Below are 11,818 nucleotides of genomic sequence, written 5' to 3'. Positions count from 1 at the left end.
TTCCACGATAGGATAAGGTAATTGCTGAAAAATATGCCCTAGAGACATCTGTTTTATGGCGAGTTACGTTTCAGCCGCCATTTAAACACAAAAGTACCTCAAAACCTTTAGTAGAGAGACAAAAATCATGACATTTAGATTGAGCATAATTTTTTGAGATTACGTCATATTACATTTCATAATACGATGTTCGCATGGGCGGAGCTTTCGATAAATGGTTTTACATTTTTAATTATCATCATCATCATCATCATAATCATAATTCTAAAAGGCTTGCTCGCTTTGATCATACTTCTGAACACCCTGAACTCAGATTTTGCCTGGTACCTGCATTTTGAAGCACATGAAGTAACTTTAAATAATAACGAATTTCTCTTTACATTGACCTCTGCAAACTGTAGTCGACTACATTAAAAAGCCCTTGGCGACATATGAACAAGAACCCTTTATTTGATCTTTGAATCAAAGTTTCAAAATTGAACGGTTGATTGTATAAGTTGTATTTATAGCTACTAAATGTTAATCTACTTATGTGAAAACAATAAACAGAAAGTACGCTCATATTTGTAAACTCAGTGTGAGTGAAGCGGTGTTCACATTCATTTTTTCAGTATATGAAACAATCAATTGATAGACCGTATTTGTAAACAGACTTTAGACGCTTTATACAAAATTTGATTCATAATATACAAAGAATAAAGAAGTCTGTCTTGCAGGGTCGACTGGCTTAGTTTTACTAAAATGATCCACTAGTGGGCCAATGCACGCATAATATATATATAATCATTTTTTCTGATCCACCACAATAGACATCGGTATGAATTCAATTCAATTCGCTGTTCTTAAATGCAGGCTTTAGATATTCGTTACAGATAACGAATTTTTCAGTTCCAAGCAGGTTTTTTGTTGCCATCCTATGGCTTCTTTTTAAGATTCTAAGAATTCTTTCGGTTATATGTCAGTTTAGCCGTTAGAAATAAAATAGCAATGGTATAACAAGCAGTTGACCAAATTTTAATCAACAGACTTTCCATTCATTTAGACTGATACATCACACAGGCTTGTGGCCCCTTGAGCTTGAACTGAATGAAGTAGTGCTTCACAAATCTCTCCCTTTCTTGCTATACAGTAGCCTCTGTGGAGGAGAGTGCACTCTGCTTCTGATATCGAGGGTGCTCGGTTTTGGCGGGAGTATCCGCAATGGTCAATAATTTCATGCAGACAGGCGGAAAAAGAAGCGTGTTGTAGCTATTCGCTTTCCAGATAAAGTGATCAGTACTCACAACAGAACTGAAGCAATTTATGTTGAGTAAGGAGTACACAGACAAATTTATTCCAAAGCCTAAAGAATTTAAAAGGTTAGTCCTTTGGTTTATTTTGGTTTGTTTAACTTGATGCAAGAGGTCAAGTGGTAAACCTCTTCACTTTGAAATGACAGCCCAGTCTTAAGAGCATGGCAATTATCAACAAGATCTTTTTTCTGCGAGAGCAAATAACGATTTGTGTATGTGTGCAAGTGTGAAGGAAAACGTGCAATCTTTTGTGTGCACATGCCAGCATATTACAATCTTTCACTGTTTCATGGGCTGATATTTAGATTTCCATTGTAAAGTTTTGACATTTGAGAGGAAAACATCAACATGTTTGATTGAAAGGTGATTTCTGAAAGGTGATCCAAGTTTTCTCTTATGTTCTTGCCTACTTTACCTTATCTTAATTGTTAAAGATACAATTTTAAATATTTGGTATTATTTTGAACACCAGAAGTTTTGAATAAGTTTTGTAAGAGGTCAGGGTGTGGGACTGATGGAACCATTTGTTATTATTTTCTACAATCTATTAGGTTCTAATTATTTAGAAAAAGTTTGATGATGTGTATTTTGTGAGCTTCCTGTTTTTTCTCACCTTTGGTGATGCCAAGCAGGGTGAATGATTTCAATTTTAGATGCATTAAAAAGAATTGAAATGAAAACAGCTGCTACTTTTTCCTGTAACATTCAACTTTCCCAATTTGTATTCATAAACTATTTGGAAAACACTCCTGATTGGTGTAAACCATAGCCTGGTAGAATAATGGGCTGGTTATCCGTGAACCAGTAATGATGTAAGGCAGTGCTGATGGAACTTCTGGATTTAAATTAAGTAGCCAAGAACTCAGCCTTACAGACAGACCTACTGGTTTCCTAGAATCTTGTTATTTCCCAATATCATAAGCCAGCTACGAGTGCATAAACTCAAAATAGAATGTTCATGATGCTTTTTTCTATTGAAGGAAGGCGTATTTTTCTGGCTTACAATAAGAAATTTTCATGCGATTTATTTTTCTGCATGTTATAGATAAAAAAACAGAAATTTCTAATATATGATTTATTTTCCTATAAAAACCTTCAATTATAAAATTAAAAAATTGAAAAAGACAATTGCTTCTATTTGGGGTTTGCAAAACATGCCCATTGATTCCGTACCCATCCTCTTCAATGTATGCCATAAGTATACCATAAGTAATATACAACCATTGCATGCAAGACATATCCAATAGTACAGTATAGTACGTATCCCTATTTCTCATGTCCTCATGTATAACATAAAAGGAGTTATTTACACCAAGACTTTCATTTGACAAAACAATGGCTTGTCAAAACCTTTGATATTTTTTCTTTCACTGGTGATTGGAAACTTTCTTTCTGGCATAAGAAATTTGTGGATGTGGGAGGAGGGGATCCTAGCTCCCGGCTGTCTCAGCCCTTGCACTGGGACTTACAGTTTTCATCAAGTTTTCATGATTACACGCAATGAAAAAACCCACATGTTTGTGTTAAATGATTCTTTAGTTCACCCTTCCAACTTGTTTTATCAACTCAACCAAACCACGTTATTAATGCGTAACTTCACTTGTTCTAGAAGCTAATCAAGAAGCATGAGAAATTATAGAGGGCTGGCTTTGTTCTGTAGCAACACTACCGTGAATCATTTCTGAAACACCACCTGGTGGGTGGTTTCCTTTTCAAATCAAAATTAAGATATTAAATATTGAGGCGAAGGCAATAGGTGTGAATAATACTTCTAAAATTCATTGAACTACTGCTGATTATGCTTTAGCATGTTGAAAACCTAACCCACGAATTCATTAATCAGTGGTCCCTGGTGTAGTATCCATATTACACTGGTGTCCTGTACTGTGTGAAAATCTCGTTTGTTATCTGGCAAAGAACCAAGCTGGTTAGAGCCATCACTTTTAGGGTTCACAAAATAAAAACTCATTTGATTGTGGCTAATGGAAATGACAAAGATATTTTAATAATTGATATTGTAAAACAATCTATGAATCGGTTACAAATAATGTTATGATCCCAATGGGACTAACGTACGTGAGCGATCTTTCATTAAAAATCTAACTGGAAATCCTAAAACGAATTTATCTATTGGAACCACAAATCGTTTGCTAGCAGAGTGCTCGTTTGTGGTGTTAGGTTCTAAAAGGGCATGGCAAAAAGAGATTTCCTCCACTGCCTGGACGCTGTCAGCGCGTGCTAATATACTTCGCTCCATTCGGCCATGGGTTAACTGGCAAGAGTTATCATGTTCCGGTTGCGGCGGGCGGGGCAGTTATCGTTTACCAAGAAGGCAAACCAAAATACCTTACACCCTCAGGCGAACAATACAATATGATTTTAATGACTAGGCAACGAGCTTCTGATTTTTGCAACAGTCGAATATACGGCGCTTTTGAACACTATAATGGTTTATATTGCCTGTCAAATACAACCGTCATCAGAAGATAAAAAATTCGAAAATCGGATTTTGATGACTAGATGACAGAGAACTTATCTTGATATTTCCGCCATTGTTCGTTGTTGATGCAAATCATGTCAAGAGAAATGCTCATAATTTTTTTCAACTTGAGGAACAAGTGTCCTCTTACATTTACAATTTAGCTGTTGGATAATTTAAGTAAGTTTGATACCTATATAGAAATTTCCCGCCGCAAAGCAAAGACTAGAGTATAGATAGAATATCTATGGTACAAGTTGGTTCTTTAAAGGATATTTAGGATCATCAGAATCAGCCGGTATATGACTAGAGTTTTGCATGACGCAAGGTTCATAGTAAGAATCTTCAAACCAGAGACACTTCCCTTTCAATCTCTTGCACATCCTATGCTTTAAATCACATTGAAGGTCTCGCAACTTTGTCACAAACCTACCCGTCCACTCACATTCATTGTCAGAAATTCGGCATTGTCTCCCGAGTGGACATTTCCTCAGCTGGCATTGACAGTCATATCCACCATTAATTCCAATCCTTTGCTGCCTAGAAATTTCATGGAAGGGTGCGATCCAGTCGCACGTATTGACCTCAATTCTTCCTCTTGTGATGCTGGCACTTAGCAAGTACTTGACCCCTTTCTTTAGCTTCACTCCACATGTCCCAGAATTCGATGGCGTGTATAAAACAGCCTTATGATGGCGTCTATTAAAGGACAATGAATCATTTTTGAACACATGTAGCTTCCTGAGGGCACTTTCACCTTTGAAGATTCTCGTTATATACGCATTGTAGTAACTCTTGCCAAAAATAACTTCGTCATCTTTACTGAGGTTCTGTTTTAGCTCGCTCCCTCCAGACAACACCACGGCCTTCATAACTAAAATCGTGGGGTGGAAAAAGCAGATTTATTATAACATAAGACATCATAATAATTTTGTTTAAGATATTGACTTGAAGGCAATTGATAAAAATCGATAAAAAATGCTCCAGACAAAACACTTGCACCGACAAAGTGTAAGATAAAGAGGCCTTTCCCCTAACAACAATCTTTCCAGGCATGCAAAACCTTAATACTTTATCTGATTACGTTACCAACGTTTGATTAAGATTGTCTTTAATCAAAATGACCGAAATTTGCCTCTGGTGTCTTTCTAAGTTTCCCTGAAAAACTCTGATAACATAAGTGGCAACTCGAATGAGATAAAATAAAGTATCACCTCACCTATGTCAGTGTAATTTGAACAGAAAATTTCCTGAGAGTGACGAGGATAGCAACTGCACGACTCAGTGATCTTGAAAATGGACAAGCACACTAAAAGGAAAACTGAAGCGCTGTATAGAATTCCCATTTTCGCCATATCTTGAGACAACAGCAACTAGAAGCACACTCTAGAACCCTTTGAGTAATTAATTCACCGTCCTGTTGCAACTTGTAAGGATGCAAACGGCGGGCTTAAGTTGTCATCAAACGCGTTTTATGTATCTGTAGCCTACGAGTTTGTTCTAGCGCACTTCACATCTCAATCAATTAAGTACTTTGTGTGACACCAAGGCTTATCATATGTTGCGGCTCATGCTAATCTTTGGTGGCGAAAGCCATTTTACCGATAATCCATCTAGAATGTTTTAAGACTTGCTTGTTTCGGTGTATTTAATATGCTCAACATTGCTGTATTCATTTCCTGTCAAAATTTGAAACCAATTTTCCGTTATAATCCTTCAACTAAGATCTGAGAGCTCCCCGCGAACTTGTTTGGGTAGAATCTAAAGTCGTCCTTACAATTTTCGACGTTCTCTATCAATAATATTTTTAAGTGGTTCTAGGGCAATTTTCTCATAACCGATTTCATAAACCACAGCCATGACCAATTTCAACTTCCTTCTTAAAAAACATATCCCAGAGCAATGAAAGAGCCATTGAAAGATCCCGTCCTCCGAACTCTCACCCTCCTTTAGACCATAGCATGAATAACTCTCGAGGAATTAGGCCAATCCATGTTATGAGATCTAGAACATCGATTACAGGTGTTTTTTAAGTGTAAACAGAGACATATGTTTCGCCAGAATCTTGATTCTTGTTTCTGTACCTACTTTTCACAGTTGACCAAAAGAGAAAGCCATGCGTGATATGTAGAGGTGACGACCAAGCCCAGAGCCGTATTGAAAACTGGTAATGTTTTTATTTGAAGGTATTTCATGATGCTTTTTCAGGTTATGTTATCCAAATTAAAAAATTCTACGTCAATGCAAATTTAAGGAAAACGTCAAAATCTTGTAATTACCAACTTATACCTATCGTAAACATCATTCATGATAGAGGTCAATCTTTTAAGCCTAAAAAGACGCGTCAATCTTCGGCTCGCTTTCTTTGCATATGGACGAAAGACAGCTGCAATTTATTTTTCACAATCAGCTACTGTAAAATAGTCGGAGAAAAGTTTATTGTGCTTTATGTGGCTTGTGTCTTTCTTTTTGTAACAATCAGTCTCTGTATCACCAAGATTCTTCCTTAGATTTCTAAAGAATTTTCAACAATCTAAATATCGAGTCAAGTTTTCATTTGTATTCCATAAGAAAGTAACCACGTTGTAAGCTTGCCTTTTTCAATAACTTCAAAAGCAATATCACCATTATTTTGATTGCGCGTGATTTTTTTAAGATAAGAACATTCAAAATGGTCTAGGCTCGAAACTTTTGCATAGTCTTAAAAAGCCAAGGCAACACATTGAAATAAATTGAGCTCTGAAGAAGGCTTTCTGCTTTCAAGCAAGCTTTTACGTGAGCTCCATTTTTCTTTTTTTGTATCATTTTAGACTAGAAATACCGTTGTAACAAGGACTTGCATCCCATTGGTTTTTAGTAAACATGGCAAGTTGTAAAGCTGTATTTTATATGGATGCTTCTACCCTGTATAGACCCTGTATAGATAATGAAATGAAATAAAGCTTCTTAATATATTCGTTATTCTGAATAAAATATTCTAGATAATGTTCAATCCTTTTTGTTCTCAATAAATTTCAAACATGACTTCCATACTCCACTTTAATCCACTCACTGTGCTCTTTACATTACTAAAAGATGAAATACAAAGGTGTTTTCTCATTTCAACTCGTTAATTTCTAGACTTGTTTTTTAAAGACTGCTGTTTAAAACTTTCTCTCAAAGCAATTTTTTGTGCCTGAATATAATATCCAGAAAGCTGCCAATAAGCAATTTTCCAAGCAATAGTCGTTATTTGGCCTGAAAACGGAACAAATGTGAAAAAACCTTTTTCCTGAGACTATAAGTAGTTTCATGACGAGGAATAATGCAAATGTAGTTAGCAAATAAATTGAGTACCACAAAGGAAATGAAATAGTTTGATTGTAAAAAACACGACGTTTCGATCATGTACTCATTATCAAGTGGCTAGAAAAGAAACGAGCCAAGCAAATAGAAGGCGAGATTCGATGAATAGAAAAGAATGCGGGATGCGACACAGCCGAAAAAACACAATAAGGTATGGGAGGAAAGTAAGAAAAGACTAGGAAATGGATATAAAAAGAAATTATTGAAGGAAATTAAAATGTTTATTAAGACCATTAGGGTAGGCTAAAAATTAAACATTTCTCCGAAGTCTTCCGCTTGGTGGTTTCTTATGGTTCATGCAATAAGCCAAAGATGGACATGTCGGCGGTGGAATGATTGGAGGAGTTAAAATTTTTCGATATGTTTAGCTTATCTACAAATCCTATAATGGCCCTTTTCCTTGCCTCATCAAAAGATACATCGATGACATCGTTGGAGCAACATCTCTTCCTTTGGCTGATCTTCAACATTTTATTAACTACGCCAATAATTTTCACCCAGCCTTACAGTTCACGCACTTTATTACGGAAGAAAGCTTCCCCTTTTGGACATCCTCTTCACTATCTCTGGCAACGAAATATCCACATCCATCTACTACAAACGCACAGATGCTCATTGCCTCCTTAACTACGATTCATCGCATCCAATGCAAAGACTCCATACCCTTCCCTCAACTCCGCCGTCTTCGCCGTATTTGCTCAAATGATGACAAATTTGTTTCAAAAGCAGAGGAAATGTCTTCTTTTTTCAAAAACAATAACTATCTTGACCATAGTACCCAGGCAGCATTCAATGAATTAAAACAACTTTCTCAACCGTCCTCCGAACAACAGCATAAAGAACATTATTTATAACAATTTCCAAATTCTTATTAATGACACTGAAACAAAGAACATCTTCAATGCACCACCACTGCTGGCTTTCCGCAGAGACAAGAATTTAAAGGACCACATGGTCAGAACAAACTTAAATCAAACATCACAACAGCCTGGTACTTTCCCCTGCCAACATCACCTCTGTCGGACTTACACACACATTAACCAACCATAACCAATCCTTCCACATCAGATCTAACTTTGCCTGTTCGTCATCCTGTGTGATTTACTGCATCATCTACACAAAATGCCAATCTCTTTACATCGGTGAAACCTCCCGTTAAATAAACAACCGTTTTGGAGAACATTTGAGAAATGTTGCTAACAACATCCATCTTATAGAACAACACCCAAGCGATGCAGATAGCAACATATCTAAACATTTTAACTCCTCCAATCATTCTACTGCCGACATGTCCATCGTTGGCTTATTGTATGCACCGCAAGACACCACCAAACGGAACACTTTGGAGAGACGTTTAATTTTTAGCATAAAAACTCTTTATCCTAATGGCCTTGACAAAATTTTGATTTCTTTCAATGATTTCTTTGTCTATCTATTTTCTACTCTTTTCTTATTTTTCTCTTTCATCCCTTTCCCCTATTCTGTTTTCGGTTGCGTCGCATCTCGCATTCTTTTCTATCTATCGAATCTCGCCTTCACTTTGCTCGCCTCGTTTCTTTTCTAGCCACTTGATAACGAGTACATGCTCGAAATCTCGTCTTTCTAACAATCAAACTATGTTATTTTCATTCTGATACTCAATTTATTTGCAATCTATTGTTAAATGCACATTTCTGAGGAATAATGCAGATTGTCATTAGAATAAAGCTGGAGAAAAAAGAAACCATCACTTAACTTTTTGTCAAATTATTTGCTACCGGCCTACTTTTCGCAAAATGAAAAGCTTTGTGTATATTTACCATCTTCCAAGTCTTTCTTTTGAATAGAGTTTCAGCAACAAGGAAAGGAACCTTTATGAAACACTGGTAGCCTTTTTTTTAAGCAAATAAGCTTAATTTTCCATAAAAGTTGAGCAGTAAAGAAAAAACTCTTTTTGCAATGCTATTGGCTTATTTTTCGGAAAGTGATTAAGTCTAATACAAATTTCTCTTTTCCCAAGCCTATTGACTTACTTTTTAACGTAATTTCAGCAATGAGAAGAGGGACCTTTTGGTAAAGCAATTAGCTTACTTTTTATAAGGCAATTGGCCTACTTTTTGTGAGGCTATAAACTTATTTTTTCGAAAAATAATTACGCCTAGTAGGAATTTCTCTTTTTCCAAGCCTATTGGCTTACTTTTTAACATGATTTCAGCAATAAGAAGAGGGCTCTTTTGATCACGCAATTGGCCTACTTTTTGCAAGGCTTTTTCCTTATTTTTCGGAAAATTTTTACGCCTAGTGGAAATTGCTCTTTTTCCAAGCCTATTGGCTTACTTTTTAACATGATTTCTGCTATAAGAAAAGAGCTTTTTGGTAAGGCAATTGGCCTACTTTTTGCAAGGCTATTGGCTTATTTTTCGAAAAATAATTACGCCTAGTAGCAATTTCTCTTTTTCCAAGCCTATTGGCTTACTTTTTAACATGATTTCAGCAATAAGAAGAGGGCTCTTTTGATCACGCAATTGGCCTACTTTTTGCAAGGCTTTTTCCTTATTTTTCGGAAAATTTTTACGCCTAGTGGAAATTGCTCTTTTTCCAAGCCTATTGGCTTACTTTTTAACATGATTTCTGCTATAAGAAAAGAGCTTTTTGGTAAGGCAATTGGCCTACTTTTTGCAAGGCTATTGGCTTATTTTTCGGAAAATAGTTACGCCTAGCAGAAATTGCTCTTTTCCCAAGCCTATTGGCTTACATTTTAACATGATTTCTGCTATAAGAAAAGAGCCCTTTTGGCAAGGCAATTGGCCTACTTTTTGCAAGGCTATTGGCTTATTTTTCGGAAAATAGTTACGCCTAGTAGAAATTGCTTTTTTTCCCAAGCCTATTGGCTTATTTTTTAACGTAATTTCAGCAATGAAAAGAGGGACCTTTTGGTAAAGCAATTAGCTTACTTTTTATAAGGCAATTGGCCTACTTTTTGTGAGGCTATAAACTTATTTTTTCGAAAAATAATTACGCCTAGTAGAGATTTCTCTTTTTCCAAGCCTATTGGCTTACTTTTTAACATGATTTCAGCAATAAGAAGAGGGCTCTTTTGATCACGCAATTGGCCTACTTTTTGCAAGGCTTTTTCCTTATTTTTCGGAAAATTTTTACGCCTAGTGGAAATTGCTCTTTTTCCAAGCCTATTGGCTTACTTTTTAACATGATTTCTGCTATAAGAAAAGAGCTTTTTGGTAAGGCAATTGGCCTACTTTTTGCAAGGCTATTGGCTTATTTTTCGGAAAATAGTTACGCCTAGCAGAAATTGCTCTTTTCCCAAGCCTATTGGCTTACATTTTAACATGATTTCTGCTATAAGAAAAGAGCCCTTTTGGCAAGGCAATTGGCCTACTTTTTGCAAGGCTATTGGCTTATTTTTCGGAAAATAGTTACGCCTAGTAGAAATTGCTTTTTTTCCAAGCCTATTGGCTTATTTTTTAACATGATTTCAGCGATGAGAAGAGGGACCTTTTGATCACGCAATTGGCCTACTTTTTGCATGGCTATTGCCTTACTTTTTGGAAAATAATTACCCCTAGTAGAAATTGCTTTTTTCCAAGCCTATTGGCTTATTTTTTAATGTAATTTCAGCAATGAAAAGAGGGACCTTTTGGTAAAGCAATTAGCTTACTTTTGATTAGGCAATTGGCCTACTTTTTGTGAGGCTATAAACTGATTTTTTCGAAAAGTAATTACGCCTAGTAGAGATTTCTCTTTTTCCAAGCCTATTGGCTTACTTTTTAACATGATTTCAGCAATGAGAAGAGGGCTCTTTTGATCACGCAATTGGCCTACTTTTTGCAAGGCTATGGGTTTATTTTTTGGGAAATAATTACGCCTAGTAGAAATTGCTCTTTTCCAAGCCTATTGGCTTACTTTTTAACGTGATTTCAGCAATGAGAAGAGGGCTCTTTTGATCACGCAGTTGGTCTACTTTTTGCAAGGCTATTGGCTTATTTCTCGGAAAATAATTACGCCTAGTAGAAATTGCTTTTTTCCAAGCCTATTGGCTTATTTTTTAACGTAATTTCAGCAATGAAAAGAGGGACCTTTTGGTAAAGCAATTAGCTTACTTTTGATTAGGCAATTGGCCTACTTTTTGTGAGGCTATAAACTTTTTTTTTCGAAAAATAATTACGCCTAGTAGAGATTTCTCTTTTTCCAAGCCTATTGGCTTACTTTTTAACATGATTTCAGCAATGAGAAGAGGACTCTTTTGATCACGCAATTGGCCTACTTTTTGCAAGGCTATTGGCTTACTTTTTGGAAAATAATTACGCCTAGTAGAAATTGCTCCTTTTCCAAGCCTATTGGCTTATTTTTTAACATGATTTCTGCTATAAGAAAAGAGCTCTTTTGGTAAGGCAATTGGCCTTCTTTTTGCAAGGCTATTGGCTTACTTTTTGTTAAATAGTTGCGCTTAGTAGAAATTGCTCTTTTCCCAAGACTATTGGCATACTTTTTAACATGATTTCTGCTATAAGAAAAGAGCTTTTTGGTAAGGCAATTGCCCTCCTTTTTGCAAGGCTATTGGCTTATTTTTCGGAAAATAGTTACGCCTATTAGAAATTGCTTTTTTCCCAAGCCTATTGGCTTACTTTTTAACATGATTTCTGCTATAAGAAAAGAGCCCTTTTTGCAAGGCTATTGGCTTACTTTTTGGAAAATAGTTGCGCTT

The 11,818-nt window shown here is 36.0% G+C and overlaps 1 protein-coding gene across 1 annotated transcript; it reads right to left on the bottom strand.

Moving 5' to 3' along the window:
- Window positions 1-3,260: 3,260 nt before the first annotated feature.
- Window positions 3,261-5,288, bottom strand: LOC135686250 (metalloproteinase inhibitor 3). Its single transcript, XM_065202448.2, has 2 exons — window positions 4,991-5,288; window positions 3,261-4,645 (listed from the first exon to the last, which is right to left on the bottom strand). Exons 1-2 carry the CDS (start codon window positions 5,124-5,126, stop codon window positions 4,017-4,019), a joined length of 765 nt encoding a protein of 254 aa, XP_065058520.2. The 5' UTR covers window positions 5,127-5,288; the 3' UTR covers window positions 3,261-4,016.
- Between the last annotated feature and the right edge of the window lie 6,530 nt (window positions 5,289-11,818).

This window comes from Rhopilema esculentum, chromosome 6, assembly GCF_057945365.1.
Source record: "Rhopilema esculentum isolate cy_ngs chromosome 6, ASM5794536v1, whole genome shotgun sequence".
In the NCBI taxonomy this organism is placed as follows: domain Eukaryota; kingdom Metazoa; phylum Cnidaria; class Scyphozoa; order Rhizostomeae; family Rhizostomatidae; genus Rhopilema; species Rhopilema esculentum.
This window is presented reverse-complemented; position numbering and strand designations above follow the sequence as displayed.